The sequence below is a fragment of the Panthera onca genome, chromosome B1 (assembly GCF_046562875.1).
Source record: "Panthera onca isolate mPanOnc1 chromosome B1, mPanOnc1 haplotype 2, whole genome shotgun sequence".
Lineage (NCBI taxonomy): Eukaryota > Metazoa > Chordata > Mammalia > Carnivora > Felidae > Panthera > Panthera onca.
Window position 1 is genome coordinate 51,910,732 of NC_138342.1, and position 19,497 is coordinate 51,930,228.

The 19,497-nt window shown below is 37.6% G+C and overlaps 1 protein-coding gene and 1 long non-coding RNA gene across 5 annotated transcripts in view; one reads left to right on the forward strand and one right to left on the reverse strand.

Moving 5' to 3' along the window:
* LOC144616180 (uncharacterized) overlaps positions 1 to 14,790 on the reverse strand; it is a 73,308-nt gene extending 58,518 nt beyond the window's left edge. Inside the window, exon 1 of the long non-coding RNA XR_013555272.2 lies at positions 14,682 to 14,790. This is a non-coding gene — a long non-coding RNA (uncharacterized LOC144616180). The remainder of the gene's footprint in view (positions 1 to 14,681) is intronic.
* The window catches only part of LOC144616179 (uncharacterized), a 344,180-nt gene continuing 338,746 nt past the window's right edge, over positions 14,064 to 19,497 (forward strand). For 2 of the 4 annotated variants that reach the window (XM_078446069.2, XM_078446070.2), the window contains exon 1: positions 14,090 to 15,357. In XM_078446069.2, coding sequence (XP_078302195.1) covers positions 15,310 to 15,357 — 48 coding nt within the window. In that variant the 5' untranslated portion in view covers positions 14,090 to 15,309. Of the gene's footprint in view, positions 15,358 to 19,497 lie in introns of all 4 variants that reach the window. The other 2 variants (XM_078446067.2, XM_078446068.2) reach the window with 2 other exon arrangements.

Sequence of the window (19,497 nt, forward strand, 5' to 3'; positions counted from 1 at the left end):
TACGTTCTAGAGTTTTTAAACAACTGAACATTCTGCTAATCATCTGGATTTCAGTTGGTTATTTTTTCATTGGTTCCACGTCTGCTGCTTCCTCTCACACCAGGTCCTTCAAAAAAACTGATGTCTTTTTCATCCCATAACCTTCCTACTGCAGAATCCACAATCTCTTCAAATTCCTTTTTTAAAGTGACAACCTTAAAATATGAGATTTCTATAATTATAGTTATCTTAATTATTCTCTTTCTACAATTAGACTTCCTGATCTACTTCACTTGTTCACTATATGAAATTATAGTGTATCTGATGGACTCTCTCCCCTGCTATATTAAAAACAGCATGAAAGCAGTATCTGACTGCTTCCCCAAGGTTTAAGTGTTCTAGGATACAGTAAGTATGAAAATGGATTAAATCAACATTAAGCATTTTTAATTTCATTTAAATTTAATTAATTTAATTGTCTATAAGCCTACCTCAAATCTCCAGAAGATTTTTATTTAAATTTATTCAAATAAATTACTATAAAACATATTATTTATGTCAAAGTTTTTATGAGAATTAAATGAATATATATATGTATATGCATACACACATACTAGAAAAGTTCTTGGCACACAATCAACATTTGTGAATTTATTTAATAATGGTTTTTTTTTGTAATTTATCAAAGAATTTTTTTTACACAACTGTCTGTGAAATTCTAATATACTATATCTAAAACTTATTATTGGGACAATTAAAATTATACAGACCACTCTTTTATAGAAGCTATTTTGGTAGTGGGAAAAACAAAACACTTTAAATTCTAGAATTTAATATCATTATTCCTAAAACATGGATCATTATTTTGAGAAACTTTATGTTTTCCAAATTAATATTTTATGTCTACAGTCACACAACACACACACACACACACACACACACACACACACACACACATCTCATCTCATTTTGGATAAAATTATTCTATATCCTGGCAACCAGGATACTAAATTATACCTTATTAACTGCCTGCCTAAAAGTACTGAGAGTACTGACTTTGGACTCAGAATCCTGGATCATTTTTACCATGTTCTTCCATTTGGTAATGTACTTAAGCAAGCTATACACACTTCTGAGGTTCTATTTCTTCCACTGTGAAATAAGGAATACGATTCTATTCCTCAGAGTGTGGTTATAAAGATTCAATTAGATGATATATGAATCAATATGCCTAGAATTCAGTAAAGATCTAATAAATGCTACATAGATGTTGTGTTATTTTTATTTATTACTAGGTTCCAAAGCATTCACTCTTAGAAACATAGGTTGAGAGGAATATAGCTGTAATTTGAGATGGTGATTCAAAAGGGGGTAGACACAGAAACCTTAGACAATGGAAATCAAATTCTACAAAAAAATTATTTATAACTCCTAAACATATTTGTGCCTAAAACGAATTTAAAAATCTCGGGGCGCCTGGGTGGCTCAGTCGGTTAAGCGGCCGACTTCGGCTCAGGTCATGATCTCACGGTCTGTGAGTTCAAGCCCCGCATCCGGCTCTGTGCTGACAGCTCAGAGCCTGGAGCCTGTTTCAGATTCTGTGTCTCCCTCTCTCTGACCCTCCCCCATTCATGCTCTGTCTCTACCTCAAAAATAAATAAACGTTAAAAAAAATAAAAATAAAAATCTCTTTGAGGGGTGCCTGGGTGGCTCAGTTGGTTAAGCATCCTACTTAGGCTCAGGTCATGATCTCACAGCTTGTGAGTTCAAGCCCCATATAAGGCTCTCGGCTCTCAGCACAGAGCCAGCCTGCTTTGGATCCTCTGTCTCTCTCTCTCTCTCTCTCTCTCTCTGCCCCACCCCGGCTCATGCTTGTGCTCTCTCTCTGTCAGAAATAAATAAATATTTAAAAAATAAATAAATAAAAATAAAAATCTCTTTGAAATCTCTGAGTTAAGTTCATCTTCTATGTGAATAATTTATAGTAGTAAATGTGTGGAAACCAAGGATCATCATTTATAACAAAAACTATATTCATATTTACTTTTAAAATCTGCAGTGTTACTCCATGTTTGGATACCTGTTTTTTTTTTCCCATATGTTTTCTTTGAAAATATTTCCTCTCCAATTTAGAAAAGTGGATTGGAATGAAAGAAACTTTTTTACTATTTGTATTAATCTAAAATTCTACAACCTAAGTAAATAAAGCAAATACGAAGTAAGTTGTACTCTAAACCTAAAAAGAAGTTTAAATAATTGCTTAGGATTCTAGTTATTAGTTGAAAGTATAATTGAGGACAAATAATGAAAAAAGGAGCCTCATTATTTTAAAATGAAAGCTTAATGTTTTATCTTAACTGATATGTGAATATGCAGATTTTTAAATTAATTAAAAATATGCAGCATTTATGTTTCTGTTTCACAACTCAGGTAAACCAAAAGCTACTTCTCTAAGTTTTTATGTAAATTCCAGTTAGTTAACATACAATGTAATATTAGTTTCAGGTGTAGAATTTAGTTATTTAAATTAATAGAATATTCTTATTGAACTCATCATGTCTCTGATCAAGTAGTGATGAAATGAGATAGATTTAATTTGCAAATTAACATTGTAAGTTTGTCCAGGTATATATTATTCCTGGGTTTTGGATTTTTCCTAAGAATTTAGAATGCATAAGCAAGAATGTGTCAACAAGCAGTAATTAATCATCACAGTTAGATTTTGTCTCATGTGTCAGTCCTCATAAGAAAATATATTAAACAGGGGCGCCTGGGTGGCGCAGTCGGTTAAGCGTCCGGCTTCAGCCAGGTCACGATCTTGCGGTCCGTGAGTTCGAGCCCCGTGTCAGGCTCTGGGCTGATGGCTCGGAGCCTGGAGCCTGTTTCCGATTCTGTGTCTCCCTCTCTCTCTGCCCCTCCCCCGTTCATGCTCTGTCTCTCTCTGTCCCAAAAATAAAAAAAATAAAATAAAAAAAAAAAAAACGTTGAAAGAAAATATATTAAACAGTAATATAGGCCAACTTTTGAGGGTTAGCCTATTGGAGAATCCTTATTTCTACATGACATTTATTTTTAAAGACAATTGTAAACTAAGTTAACATACAATCCATTACTCTTCCTGTTACAGTTTTTACTTATTCTGTACAGAAAATAATTTTTTTAATATCACAGACTAATTATGAAATCATCTTTTTTGCAGTTAAATAATTGAAAACAAAGGTGAACAAGTATATAAAACATGATACAATGTAGTGTACATGTCTACACATAATAGAGATACATGTATTATGTGTATACATATACATATGTGTGTATATATATGTATATACACACACATATATTGTATACACATGTACATACAGTAAAGCCTTGGTTTCTGAGCATAATTCATTCTAGAAACATGCTTGTAATCCAAGCACCTATATATCAAAGCAAACACTCTCTATTGGCTCAATGGAATCTTTTTCTTTTCGTGCAATGTTAACAAGGAACCTATCCAATGACACTTGTGTTTGTCTCCTTTTGAGAATTTCACATAAGTATGACACTGCATTGTCACTAAACTGATTGATCGCTTGCACTGCTACAGCATTATTCCTGTGGTGCTTTTCTACAAAATTTTGCACTGTTTCCCAAGATATAAAATCTTGCAATTTTGTCCACTTGCATACCCGTGTTTCTCGATGATTTCCTTCTTAACTTCCACCGCAATCATCTCCTTCTTATCACCTTTTTTTTCAACTTTTCTCTGCATGGGGACCATTGTATACGCTCCACAGATGTTGACTACAGTATGGTATTAATAAACTCTTGTCATATACTACATTTAATGTAACTGGCAATAAGGCAGGAGAGGAAAAGGTCTATATCTGCAGGCAGCCTGACCTAGAATAAAGCAAAACATACCTAAGCTTACTCTCGTATGGAAAATAAAGGAGTGTCTGTAGGTGTTCTGAAGTGACAACAAATACACTAGTGCCAGTCGTGAGCACCTTCCAACATTCCAAAAAAATCACTGATTTCTGCGAAACACTGCGGACTGAGATGGAGCACCTGAGCATGAGTGATGATCACCCACAATCCCACAGCAAGAGACAGAGAAGAATTATTGGCTCAGTTGTGATGTGACATTCAGCGTCACGTCACATACTACTCGTACTGCAAGACACTGCTCATTTATCAAGCTAAAATTTATAGAAATGTTTTCTTGTCTTGCAGAACACATGCAGAAGAAGTTACTCATAACCCAAGGTTTCACTGTATTTGCCTACATATATACATACATACACACAAGTATATACACACATACACAAAGATTATCATGGATATATGCATATGTAATTGAATATTCTGTCCTCTGGCATGTAGAGAAATGCATGACCATATATAATGAATACAATATATATATTTCACATATGTATTCCAAATCACATACTCCTAAACAAAGTCAGCTAGCTACACCCCAAATCAGTGCATATTATAAGTGGATTCTAGCTCACTTCAAGCTTTCTTTCAGTGAATAAGCATTGAAGTGGCTTTGCTTCATCTTTACAAAATTGAAATTTAAAACAATATGTAACTCATAGGGCATTTGTAAAAATTAAGTACAAAAATGCATGGTAAATGATTTTCATAATATCTATATATGTTAGCTAATATAATTATCACGATTATAATTACCAGTAGGGCCTAAAATAAGAATATACTATATCATAAGATATCGGCTCACAGAATTTTATATCCTCCAATGTCTATAAACTATAAAACATTTCTATTCTGTTAATGAGTTTAATAACTTTGTAGATACTTTGACATTTATAATCCAAAGTTTTGAAGAGCATTAGCTCCAGAAATCTTCATTATTTTTAAAGATAAATATTTTAGAATATCAATATTAAAATATGTCAAAGTATTTTACAATTATTTAAACTGTATGGAACATTATAAATAACATTTTTCTTTTTAAAATACATATATTTGAGGGGGTGCCTGGGTGGCTTAGTCGGTTGAGCGTCCGGCTTCGACTCAGGTCATGATCTCAGTTTGTGAGTTCGAGCCCCACGTTGGGCTCTGTGCTGACAGCTCAGAGCCTGGAGCGTTTCAGATTCTGTATCTCCCTCTCTCTCTGTTCCTCACTCACTTGTGCTCGCTCTCTCTCTCTCTCTCAAAAATAAATAAACATCAAAAAAAATTTTAAATACATATGTTTGAGTCTATGATACAAGAAACAGACATGCATGAATGCTTTTTCAAAGTCTAATATTTTACTAGAGCACTGAAATATTTCAATTGTTTGTTAAAAGATAAACTGAGGCATATTAAAAACATTAAGGGTTTATTTGAGCAAAACTGATTCAATACAGCAAATAGAAAGAAGCTCAGAACAGCTGTACAAAATGAGACTTTTATAGACAGAAGGAAGCAGGAAAAAGGAAGTTATACTGGCAAAAAAAGCAGGCTTGTTATTGCAAAGTTACTTTCCTTTAGACAATGGGAGGGATCCATTAGGCAGATCATCTAACTAGTGTTGATCGGGTGATTCCTGATTGACAGGTTTTAAAACTTCATTTCTAGGAAGGCTGTAACTGTCAAATCTCAGTTTGGTGACATGGTACTTATTATAACTGACTCCATTTTGGGCCTGTTTTATTTTCAACATGTTGAACATCTCTAAAAATGTCTATAGAAATGTACCGCTAGTTATATATATTATGTGTATTATCTTTTCAACTTAATACATCAATGAAAATTATTATATTCCAAATAAATTTTACATAATTGGAAACAGAAGAGTCAGGTAATGTATACTCAGTAAAATTTTGACTTGTTTACTGATGTAGAATCTTTTGGAACATAGCTTCTAACCAAGGGACCCATATGTTGAAGGATGTGTTCTAAATAGCACATGACCCTGGGATCCACAATTTTTCCCATACACCACATCACCCAGAGGTACACAACCTGAAACAACACTGAAATGTTGTGTCATTCCAGAGTCACACAACACTGGCATACGAAAACCTTGGCTATAACCCCTGGAGGGTTTGAGTGTCATTTTTCAGGATGCAGCATAGGCACTGACACACACAAAAAAATGATATACTGTATAGAGGTAGAATCGATTCATCCAACCATCATTCCCAATATCCTACTTGCAAATTTTTTTTTTTCATTCCTCCTGGAGGCTGTATCAAGTAGAGGACTGTTCAGTAAATATTCAATTCCGATTGCTCCCAGCCCACTCATACACATGCCATGGAAAGATTATATTTTTCTGCTCCGTTGATGTTGAATTTGGCAATATAATCTGCTTGGCTCCTTAAAGTATATTTCCCCACACTTTGACTTTGGGCTCAGACAGTGACTTGCTTTAATCAGCGGTATGGTAGCAGAGATGACTCATGCAAAGGCTTGATGTGCACTAGCATAGTTAAACAAGGACGTGGGCCTTGTCTCCCTGTGTTTCTGCCACTATGAGAAGGTAGCCCACTTGATCCCAAAAGAACAAGAGACACATGGAGCAGAACCAATCCAGTCAACTAGCAGACCCACAGCTTAAAGAGGAGCTTTCCCAATAGACCTCTGAGCATCATAATAAATGCTTATTGTTTGGAGATTTTAAACAAATAAATAAAACAACCTTATCAGGTTATCTATAGACTCTACCCTAGTTGTTGTGACAGACAACTTGATTTCAAAAATTCAAATAAAAAAGGAAAATTTCCAGAAGGCTAAATCTACCTCTTATTTTTCTACTATTTCCTACTACACTCTTTTGATACTATTAGGTATTTGAAAACGTAATTGTGTAATTATAGATTTCCTATATTTGGCAAAAACATAGGAGAATCCGGTTAAGCATATTTTAATACTAACTATAAGAGGGGACATTATGCTGAGTTTTTTCCCCTCGTTTTAAAATATATTCACCGTTGCAGTAAAACACCAGTGTACTTTAAAAGTGCCATTATAGCTGACCCCATAAATACCAAATTCACATTAAAGTAAGTGCTGAAGAATTCATGAATTGCTAACAATCTACTATGAAGTGTATTCTTTGTCTTTTTTCTTTTCCCCAACAAAGATGAAAACAGAAATCATCAATTTAATTACAGTGCTTGTATTCCCTCCTTTGTTATCCAAAGGAAGAACATTGTTATTTGTGACTTATTCAACCTACCACAAAATGTGCAAGTTAATTTCCAACTTTATTTTGTAACGTGAAGTAGGGAGTCTTTAAGCTGTCACAGCCCATGACAGGTATTTAAAACTTGTGTTGCTAGTTCTAAACATATTCAGAAAGCTGACATTTCTGAACAGACTATGTCTCCATTCTGACTGGCAAGAATATTTAATGGAAAAATTTATTATTCTTTATTGAATAAAAAACATAGAGTAAAATTGAAACATCTAGAAAAAGTAACTTTTGCAATTAATGTAGTATACGTTCAATTAAATATCAAAACAAAATGCTATTTACTGAACATAATTAGGCCAAACCTAACTCTTCGGCTAATACTTTATAACATCAATCAATCAGCCTTTCTCTTGACCTCCAAGAAATTAATCTATTGTTAGATCTAATACAATACTGGTTGTAGAAAACAAATCAATATCTTCTATGTCTGTTTTACCTATATAAATAAAATCATGACAACTCTGATACACTGTCATTTGGCCAATAAATTGAATTTAAATTATATGTTGATTAGGAAACTAAATTCCTACAAAAAATTGTTATGTTACAATTCCTGTTATGTTACAATTCTTAAGAGGTGAAATTCTCATAAGTAAAACAGAAAATCCAAGATTTTAACTTAATTAGTATTGATGGTACAACTTATGTTAAGAGTCTTTAAAGTCATGAACTAATTATTTACCCCAGCTATTTTATTATGCTCCAGATGAACTGCATAAAATGTATAATATATGTTGTATTTCCTATAACTATCATATATACAATCACATAATATATAAAATATATAATATACAATTATAAAATAAATATGATAATAAAACCTTTGCACTTTAAAAATTTAATATTAAAATCTTTTATCTAAATTCACTTAATCTGTAAAATATAACTGTAAATTTCTTTGTTTATATTTATTTGTATATCTGACACAACAGTGCTCTAAGTCAATACCTTTTTGAATAGTGACAATAATTCAGTACCTTTCCATAAATTTCCCAAGACAAGGATGATTGTTTCTGGCTCCAAAGGAATAAAAAATTAGCCTAGACTCTTTAAAAAAAAGTTATTTTTTATCCTCAATTAATTTATAATGGTCTATTCTCTTATGGAAATATAGCAAATAATCAACAGCATGGAATTAATATACAGAATAATGAAGACAGATGAAGAAAAAGATACTGGGAAAACAAACTATTCCAATAATAGCAAGTGTAACAGACATCTAATGTGTTGAAGAACTTATGAAAGCAACAATAATTATTCTTAAATATGATACCAACTAATAGACCAGAGACAGGGGTTATAGGCCTATGGAGAGGAGAACACAAATACTCCTTTTAACAAGATAGCATTTAAAGGGAGAACTCCAAAGTATATTCAAGTCAAATCAATCATTCTCCAGAAAGAGCTCCATGAAAGCAAAAATTTTACTCTATTGTTCATAACCATAATTCTTAGTTCTTAGAACCCTGCTTGGCATGTGGTTAGCACTTGATAAATATTAAATGAATATATGAATGAATGAACCTCTTGAATAGAAGCCTTTTGTAAGTTAGACAAAGAAGTGAAAATAAAAATTCCAAAGGCAAGGGGTGCCTGGGTGGCCCAATCAGTTAAGCCTCCGACTCTTGGTTTCAGCACAGTTCATGGTCTCATCATTTGTGGGATTGAGCTTGAGATTCTCTCATTCCCTCTCCTTTGGTCCCCTCCCTGTCACGTGCTCTCTCCCTCTCTCTCTCTCTCTCACAATAAATAAATAAACAAACAAACAAACATACAAACATTTAAAGAGACTAAGAGGGGCACCTGGGTTGCTCAGTTGGTTAAGCCTCTGAGCTTAGCTCAGGTCATGATCTCACAGTCCATGGGTTTGAGCCCCAAATCGTGCTGTGTGCTGACAGCATGGAGCCTGCTTTAGATTCTGTGTCTCCCTCTCTCTCTTCCCCTCCCCCACTCATGCTCTGTCTGCTCTTGCTCTCAAAATAAATAAATAAATAAATAAATAATCATTTTTTTTTAAATATTAAAAAAGACTAAGAAATAAATTTATAAAAAAAAAATTCGAAAGGCAGGAATGATATCCTAAACTTGAATGGTTAAAGGGATAAATACTATAAAATGGTATAAAAAGTCAAAATGGTATTTTAAAGTATACAAATCCCTGAAGAATCCCCATGGTACTTGGGGAAAAAAACTGATTACAGGTCTGGTAGAAAAGGTACAAGATGTGCCTGGGATATTGTGCAAACAACAATGCAAATGAAACAATAATAGACAATTTTAGTGATGTCAAAAATATAAGGATCCAAATTAGAGAAACCTCCACTGGTTAATACTGAGATATATGTGGATGAAATCATATAATATCTAAAACTGGCTTAAAAATAATCCACTGGGGTGGGTTGGTGGGGTGCTTGATAGGATCTATAGATAAAACACAAACAATTTTGAGTTAATAAACAGAATCTAGGTAATGACTCCTTGACGGTTCATTATACCAGAATACATTTTTCCACGTGTGAAAATTTCCCTTAAAAATATTAACTAGAGTTTAAATGTAATGTATCCTGATATACAGGTAGTGTTTTGCAAAAATGAAATACACTGTTTTAACAAAATGACATTTCTTGTTTCATAAAGGTTTATATTTCATATTCTTAAGTAAATGCTTAAAAAATAAAGAAATTATATAGAAAAAGAAATATGTAATAAACATACAATTTTGTATTTCTAGAACTCTGATCATCTTTTGCTTATAAAATGGTCTCTCCTTAACACATAATTAGGCTTGCATGTCAAGCTAGACCAAGCAGACAACTCCTCTAGAATGTGTGCCACAACTTTTAGATAAGAGTAAGCCTTAAAAACTTGTAGGATGTAATCTAAGGACATCATGTCCAGCAATTAGCTGGAATATGTCTAAGAGATGAAGAGATGAACTGGTATCAGAGATCTCTTAAGCATTTAGTTTCAGCCATACCTAAACTCCTGGGTAAAAGTAATGTCCTTACTTTTTTTTAAGGTATTTTAAGTTAGAATTATTTCACTTTCAATCTAAAATATGTTAATGAATATAGGCCAATAATGACCAATGATAGAATCAGATGATAATTAAATTGAGATAGTTTTGTAAATCAACTAGTATGGATACTATATGTATCAGAAGTTAGAAGAATGGTCCCTATTAAATCAGATACAGGACAGTGAAAAAAATCTAAGGTAAAACAGAGGATCATGCCCACAGTGATTGGTTTAATGGCTTGATAAGAATATTGCCAGTGAGATAACCAGCTGCCTTAGGATACTAGATAAAGAAAGATGGTTAGGAACAGATTTATTGCAATTTATATGCAAATACCTTCAATATATTAAATGTGGAATTACTGAACAAGTAAAGACTGAAAAGAATAGCCTTGATACATATAGAAGAAGGCAGAAAAAAATTAAAATAATAATAAGTAAAAACTAGAAAGAAGACTACTGACCATATTAATACAATTTATCAGTCAGAATCTGTGGAGAGGAGGACCTAGTTAGAGTTTTATATAAGAATCATAGCTTAATGTATATTAATTCTTTTGAGTTTCAGGACATATTGGAGTTAAATATAAAAATAGTTTATAAGTCATTTGTCTTTATGGGCACAGTCACTCTTTTGCTGTTCGTGTTTTTAGTATACAGCTTAAAAGCAAAACAAAACAAAAAGAATTTCCAATTAATTTTATACATCAAAACATAGAGATTTTGAGGCTTTTATTTCATAATTAAAGTCAGAATTTTGGTGCCAGTATAAAGTATATTCATGCAAATATCACACACTAAGGGAAAGAACCTTTGTTATACTAGGAAATACAGGAAATATAAGAGTAAACTCCCAATTATAAGAGAAGGCAAGGAAGATTTGCTTGAATAAATAAAGTAACATTTCAAAGAATAGATGATTTTATTCAGGTTGCTCTGTGAATGTTTGTTTTATTCCAATAGTATTCAGTATTTGCTCAGAAAAAAAAAAGAAAAATAAATGTTTCTAAAAGAAATAATGTTTCAAGTATGAAGTTGTCAATGAAATACATTTCTACACCAAATAAAAAATGTATTTGTATTTTACTTAGTTTTATATTCATAGAAATTTTCATTTCCAATGTACAGATAAGAAAATCTACACTTCATTCAATTTTCTGCATTTCCCACCTATTTCAATCAAAAGTAAGCTAAAGGGTTTTTATTGCTTCTTCAAAATTGTTCAGAGTTACCATAGCAAGTTTTTACAGTTATTTCACAGTCCTATTTTAATAGATTATTGTATATTGATACTTCATTTAATATAGTTTCTCAGTTAAAAAAGAAAGAAAAAAATCTTGGTTTTAATACTGTGAAGTCTCTTAAAATCTCATTTAAATGGCTTAAACATCACTCTGCCAAAAAAGCAAAAAGACATACATTCCTCCTTATGTAATTATTGCCTAATTTTATTTAAGTTTATGTATTTATTTTGAGAGACAGAGAGAGTGTGTGAGTGGAGAAGAGCAGAGAGAGAGAGAGAGAGAGAGAGAGAGAGAGGGAGAGAAAGAACCCCAAGCAGGCTCTGCACTGTCAGCTCAGAACCCAACACAGGGCTCAATCTCACAAATCGTGAGATCATGACCTGAATTGAAATCACAAGTCAGACACTTACGCAATTGAGCCACCCAGGTGCCCTAGCTGTTGCCTAATTTAAAAAAAAAAAGTACTTAAACTGAACACACAGCATTCTTTTATAAACTTTTAAATGATTTATTAAGTTGTAACTAAATCACATAATTAATTAGTTAACATACAGAGATAATGATATTTAGGAGACATCATCTCTCAACACTGCATTAAAAAAAATTTTTTTAATGTTTATTTAGTTTTGAGAGAGAGAGAGAGAGAGAGAGAGAGAGAGACAGAGAATGAGTGGGGAGGGGCAGAAAAAGAGGGAGACACAGAATCCGAAGCAGGCTCCAGGCTCTGTGCTGTCAACAGAGTCCAACACATACTGTGAGATTATTACCCGAGCCAAAGTCAGATGTTTAACCACCTGAGCCACCCAGGCACCCAAACACTGAATTTTTAAAATGCACCTGACAAACATTTATAAAAGTCGATACATGCCTAGCTATTCTATATTCCATGTATATGACAGAATAGATATAATCTGTCTTCTGAAATGGGGTGGGAAAGGAGGCAATGGTTTGAAAACCAAATAAATGACAAATGTACAAAAAACACCAAATGTAAACTTCAGGTGGAAGAAAGTTACCAAAAGCCGTTACAGAGAATGGTGTGAGGGGGGCATTCAAAGTTATCACAGAAGGCTTAATTGAGATGATATCTAAGGTGAGCCATCCAGGATGATTTAGAGCCACAGCTCCATAAGAGCATAGCCTGTTCAATGGCCTTAATCCTGGAAAGGGTTTGGTATATTTGTCGAATGAGAAACAGTCCTGGCTGACATTGGCTACTAGGGCACAGGTGGTGGAGCATCATGGGATTTGACTGGCATAATAGGCTGCCTCAGACTATTATGTGTCAGAGCAGGAACCATAGAGTTTACTCTGAATGGAAAACTCCCAGAACATAAAGCTAGTGGTTGGGGTAGGGTGGGGAAATGTGGGCTGATGGTGCTATTGTATAATGTGATTTAGGTTGTAAAAAGATCACTGGGCTATTTATGAAGAATACATTGGAGTTTAGAATTCCAGTAATGATTCCTTATGCATTTTACCTATAAAAAGCAAACACTGAAACTTCTTAAAAAAATTAGGTGAGACTCTCCGTATAAATATAATTACATATATTTCTTTACAGTGGTACCACTAGATTACTATTCAATTTTTCAAGTGTGTGATTTTTCTGACAAAAGCATACGAAATTACATATAAAAATTCTTTTAAAAACACTGCATTTGAATTTCCCCTACAACTATATTTTTGTATTTGGTATTATATATATATATATATATATATATATGTATTTTATATATTTTATATATGCCTCTGGTATCATGAGGGTACTAAACATCACAATGTGCACATGGCAAACCCCGCAACAAAACAATACTGTAGCCTTAAATACCAACAGTGTTGTATCTGAAAAATCCAGGCTTACCAAGTCCCTGTGAGTAACATAAAATGACTAGGAACCAGAAACATTATAGAGAGAGCAAGATGGAGTCACTCATGTCAAGCAGGGACCTGTGTCAAGCAATGATGCAAGAATAACGGGCATTGCAACTACCAGATGATGACACAGTCTGAACTGTTAACCAGCAGAAACACAGGAGGTCTGAAAAGGCCCAAGACTGATTAAATCCTTTAAAAGAGAGGATTTGTGCAGCAAACTGTCAGACTCCTCAGACACTGACCCTTCTAAGTCTGTCTACTTCAAAAAGGCAGCTGCCTCTGAAGACTCTGCCTCATCTCTGAAAAGAACAGAGATCCTTCACTGCTTGAACACTGCAAGCAGTAAATGCCGAGAGAGATCACCTGGACCCCAGACCCAGGCCTTATTTCAACTGTGCACCCGCAGACTGACTTCTAGTTTAGCTCCTTAACTTCCTACCCGCCTCCCTTTCTATCTTATTTGTGTGACTTGTCTTGCGCCTCGCTTTGCGGGAGGTGTGAGAAGCCAAATTAAACGTGTGGTGAAATATCGCTGATTTTGGGATCCTGAACCTGCATTGTTAACCTTGCTTTATGACTGAATAAACATGACATTATGGAAACACACAACTCGTGTGTGAGCCTTCACAGCCTTCTTATAACAAGCATACAACTTTGTCCCGCGTCAATTTACCATTAAAACAAGATGCAATCCCAAGGATAAAAAGAAACTGAAATTAACTTGGCAAAATGGTGGAAGGAGAGGTGCCCTGCTCTAGTCCCTCCCACAGAAACTCCCATCAAGCAACTACCCATGAGGCTTTGGGAGACTTCTGGAACACAGGCGGAAACGTTATAGTTCACCTGCCAAACAAGACAAACAAAAGACCTGACAAACACTGCATTACAAGGGTAAGAAAAGCAGTGCCATTTTACCGCCACACCCCTCCCGGAAGTGCATTAGCACAGCACTGAGAAAGTCCCCGCCCACATTTCCTCCAGTGAGGGAAAGACCTAGAGGGAGTCCAACTCCATGGGCTTCTCCGACACTGACAGAGAAGCCCACTTCTGATTCAAGTGTGAACAACGTGGGGTCCGGCATGTTTAGACCATCTGGGGACAGCGAGGAATGAGGAAAACGGGTCAGGGTTTTCTGTGACCAGTCCTTGGAATCTCAGTGATGCTGGCCCCTCGCCTTTCGGGCCAAACACAGAGCAAAAGGGTTTGCTCTATCACACAGCTTTCCCAATGCCACACACAGATGAGGAGCCTGTCACCAAGCTTGCTCTGCCTCATCCTCAGGGCCTCCCGCAGCGGAACCCACACCTGGAGCTCTTCTCCACGGCAGACCCTGCCAGTCACCTGGCAATCAGAAACCCACCTACCAGTCTGTGCGCGGCACCACTGGCAGTCTCATCCCCCTGAAGAGCCTCATCAACAGCTTTCGCCCAATGCTGGAGCTTGTCTGGCGGCCGCCTTCACCGCGAAGCCCTGCAAGTGTCTTCCTGAACCCTGCGCGCCACTCACGTCAACGTCGCCGTAAAGCCCTGCTCCTGGCCACGCCCACCCAGAAAGCCCCGCGGGGAACCGTCGCTTTACAGAGCCCAGTTAGCGGTTTTGCCGGACAATCGAGCCCAGCCAGCCGATTCAGGTGACCTCAGCGATTTACTGGCGGTGTCCTCACCAGAACTCAGAGCTCAGCAAGACAGCCCTGCCGAACTGCAGGGCCGTGGCAGTGTATCCTGCCCAATTGTGGACCCTGAGACCCCAACCCTGATCCTTATCCAATTGCAGACCCTGGCAACAGGTCACCCACCGGGCAAAGACCGGTCAGCTGGCCCTGCTGAAACTCTGAACCCACCAGGCAGCCCCAGCCCCCTCCAGAATGGATTCCAAGAGAGGGAACTGGCTCACTATGGACACCACCAACTGATGTGCCCAGAATTGTTGGCTGGCTGATGTTGGCTTGCACCCTCAGGAGTTTCCAGGTGAAATCTGAAATTGGCCCCATACATGGAGGACAAGAAGAGACTGAAGAAAGAGGCAGACCACTCCAGATTGGTAGGTGGCAATTCTAATAAGCAAGGAAACTTACTTGGGAGGCTTGTTAGGCATTTGCAAGATAAGTAGATCTCTACCCCAGCCTACCAGAATTTTAAGTTTATATAGAGGCCTTCACTGGGTTCAATCAGGTATACAGTGTAGATGGTCTCAACAGCACCTTACTATCTCAATGATATTTCTTTGAAACAGCGTCTAGTATGGATAAAGCAAGTGGAATGCATGTTCCAAGGACAAGGGAAGCGGTGTAGAGCTTCCAATTTCCTGGGTCCAGCCTGTGGGTCAAATGTTGGTCATGTCCTCTTGATAATGTCCTCCAACAATCCACCCCTCTTGAGGAGCTCTTAAAATCTTACACACACCTCATTCCCCTTCCACACTGTGCCCTGAGAGGTCAGCAAGGGCTTTCACTGGCATAGAAGTTGCTTGTTTGGCAGCTTTCTGGCTGTATTGGAAGCAGATGCTACAGCGACAGTACAGGCATATGCAAGAGAAAACACAGGTTAAAATAATGATGCCCAAAATAAGTAACATTTTTTTCCCCAGGAGCTCAAAGATCTAATCCACTGCTTTATTAAGTCCCCTAGGCTGAGAGTTGGATCATTCAGGGCATTCAATTATTGACTAATGTGATTTAATAAAGATAATACATTAGCTGACTCATGGATGTGAACACACAACATTCTCTTTGAATGACAACACAGTTGCCTCCTTGCAAGGTAGTGATAATGTCCAAGGCCCTCCTATTTTGGAGGACAGCTTGTCTTCTTAGACACATTTCCAGTGTTCAGGAGAGACTGGCTTTATCAGCTGTCATTCAACCCTTGCTTGGCGAATGTAGTAAGGGCTTCTATGTACGCTATAACATCCTCCATGCCAATGGAGGGGATAAAGGTGGTGTCCTGGATGACTGTACCAGTGGAACACAGGATGTGCTCATCTGCCATTGAGGAGAGGGAGGTTGGCAATGGTTACCATGAGGCAGATTCCCCTTTGTGCCCTGGGTAAACCCAGAGTGCAATGGTTCAACCACCCAAGTGGAAGCTAAGCCCAGTGCAGAGCCCAATGCAGGGCTTGAACTGCCAACCCTGAGATCAAGACCTGAGCTGAGATTAAGAATTGGACACTTGGGGCGCCTGGGTGGCGCAGTCGGTTAAGCGTCCGACTTCAGCCAGGTCACGATCTCGCGGTCCGTGAGTTCGAGCCCCGCGTCAGGCTCTGGGCTGATGGCTCGGAGCCTGGAGCCTGTTTCCGATTCTGTGTCTCCCTCTCTCTCTGCCCCTCCCCCGTTCATGCTCTGTCTCTCTCTGTCCCAAAAATAAGATAAAAAAAAAAAAAAACAAAAAAAACGTTGAAAAAAAGAATTGGACACTTAACTGACTGAGACACCCAAGCACCTCCAGCCAAACTTTTCTTAGTTCAGGTCACTAGCTTCTGTGGTTCATAATTGTTTCCATTCAGATGGTGTCAGTGTTGAGGTGAATAGTGACTACAGTCCTTGTGGGCAGATTGTCCTGACCAGATTCATCTGTATTCCAGGCATCGATGGGAATTTCCCCCAGTCCCTCTCTGCAGGACACAATGGCCACCACAGAATAGGGGTGGGGGCATTTGGAGTATCTACCCACTCTGAAGGGCCTAGTAGCAGCTACATTTCTAGAGCCAGTGGTTTGGAAAACAGGATACTCCTCTGTTGCAAATAGGCATGCCACTTAGTCAAAGTGAGGGTGAGTCATGGCTCACTTTGTCTCTCCCACTGTGTCCAGCACCATTACTTCCACAGTCACAGGCATATCTAACTGAAATGGTAGCCCTGCTTAGGAGATGGCCAGAGCTTTAATCTACTTCACCAGTATTTTTGACTGCTCAAAGGTGACTTGCTGCTCTGATCCCCAGCCCCACACTTGCCCTTTATTTATTCAGCAATATAAGTGATAAAGACACAATGCTAGGTAGGCAATAAAAGTCCTCTAAAACCCCCAAACCCTACAAAAACTTGCACCTCTTTCATACTCTTAGGCTTGCGCCTAATCAATTACAGTTTCCGGGTAGGCTTACACCTAATCAATTATGGCGTCTGGAACAACACATTTCTTACCTGACCAAACAACTCCCAAAAACTTTATGGCAGTACCTAAACCTTGAATTTTCTGGGGGTTCACTGCCTGTCATCTCCCTTGCAGATGTCCCAGCAAAGTCTATACAGTGTCCTGTAGCAGAAGCAAGTCTTCACATGTTATCATTATATCATCAATGTAATGAGCCCATTTTACTAATGTGTGGAAGGAGAACAGGGGCAGTTCATGAGTTACTATCCCATTACATACTGTGGGTTTATGCAGGTAACCCAGAGGAAGCACTTGAAAGATCCATGATGCTCCTCCCACATCAAGGTAAATTGTTCTTGTGACTTAGCAGCCAGGGATATATTTAAAAAAAAAGTATTGACTAAATCTAGCAGAGTATGGTACATTTCTAGGACTGTGGTCAAGGTATCTAAGATGGTGGCAATGTCAGGCACAGCTTCATAGATGGGAGATAACACGCTGTTCAGTTCTTGATAGATATCATCTATCATGAGCCATGTGACTTTTTTACCAGCCAAACTGGGCTGTTGGAAACAATATGGGCAGAGTGTACAATACCCAGCTGGTGCAGCTCTTGGATATTTCTCCTATTTCATTGTGCCCCTGGGCAATTTATATTGTGTGACAGTTACCACTCTTCCTTGGGGGAGGCAGGTTTGGCAGCTTCTCATTAGTGTTTCCCCCAGCACTTGTGGAATGTACCAATCGAAGTTTGTAGAGCATGACTTTATAGGATATCAGTGTTAAGTATGTTTCTTGGTATTGGAGAGATAAAAATCTCATATTCTCATGGAAAAGAATGCCCAGTTAGCAATGTCAAAAAGACCTTCTTGACCATAACTATTTGTCCTGTATAACCATTGGTGGCACTGAGGGGGCCAGAAAACTTTTGAGGGCTAGTATCAACTAGAGTCATCATCTTTTGTTTATTTCTGGGGAACCAGTGAATATTGAGCTCAACCTGATGTCTGGTCACCTCCAGTGGCCCTCTCCTGCAGGCAGTCTTGGCTGAAATTATATAGTCAGGGCATGGGAGACACCTACCCTGAGTAGGACTATATTCCTGAGGTCTTTGCTGAAACAGGAGGGGCATCAGAGAGGGTAGGGGCAGGTGAGAAAGGTCTTAACTGTTGTTAAGGTTTTAAGGCTTTACACAGGCCACCCAGCATAGTGTTGTGATACTGGTCTATCTTTGTAGGTGGGATCATGGCAACAGTGAGGTCAAGCCACATGTGCTTCTACGTGACTTTTATTGGACCCTTTACACATGATTGGAATAGCCTTTTCGCTTTTCAAGTTCCCTCTCTGTGTTGGGTCTTTCCAATAGCCTGTACCCATTCCTAGGATTTGTGAAATTACCCCAGATGAATCATGGATTTCCCAACATTATGTATGCTTGCCCATGACTGGCTCGGGATATCTATTCCATACTATGTGATGGGTGTGGACTGTAGTGTCTCACTTTCATTTCTACAGTGAATGTGACCTAATCAGGGCCTTGAAACATCAGGGCATAGATGGTCTGTCTCATTCCCAACTCCCTAAGAATTTTTGTACATTCTCTATAGATTTCCAGGGTCCTACATGCCCAGGGAGAACCCTTTCATTGGACTCAACCTCCCTGAAGGCTAGAATAATGCAAACTATAAGGGAATGAGTATCTTGAACCCCCCAAATGCAGTGTGGGTACTGCCAGAGGACAGAGAGTGTGGTGATGTTCCTGCCTGGTCAAAGAAGTACCATTTCTCTTCCACATCCCATAGCTGCACTAACCCTCTAACCATGTCTGGATACTTTCCCTGGCCTTTTACTGGAATTTGGCATCTATTATCAGTAAGCTCAGCAGGAGTAAGCTCATCATGAACATTTCCTGATTTAGGGCCTGCCCCACTGGGTGGCATTGTTGTTGTGGTGGTTTTGCTTTCCTTTTTTTTTTTTTTTTTTTTAAAGTTTATTTTTGAGACAGAGATAGAGCATAAGTAGGGGAGGGGCAGAGAGAGAGAGAGAGAAAGAGAGAGGGAGACACAGAGTCCCAAGCAGGCTCCAGGCTCCG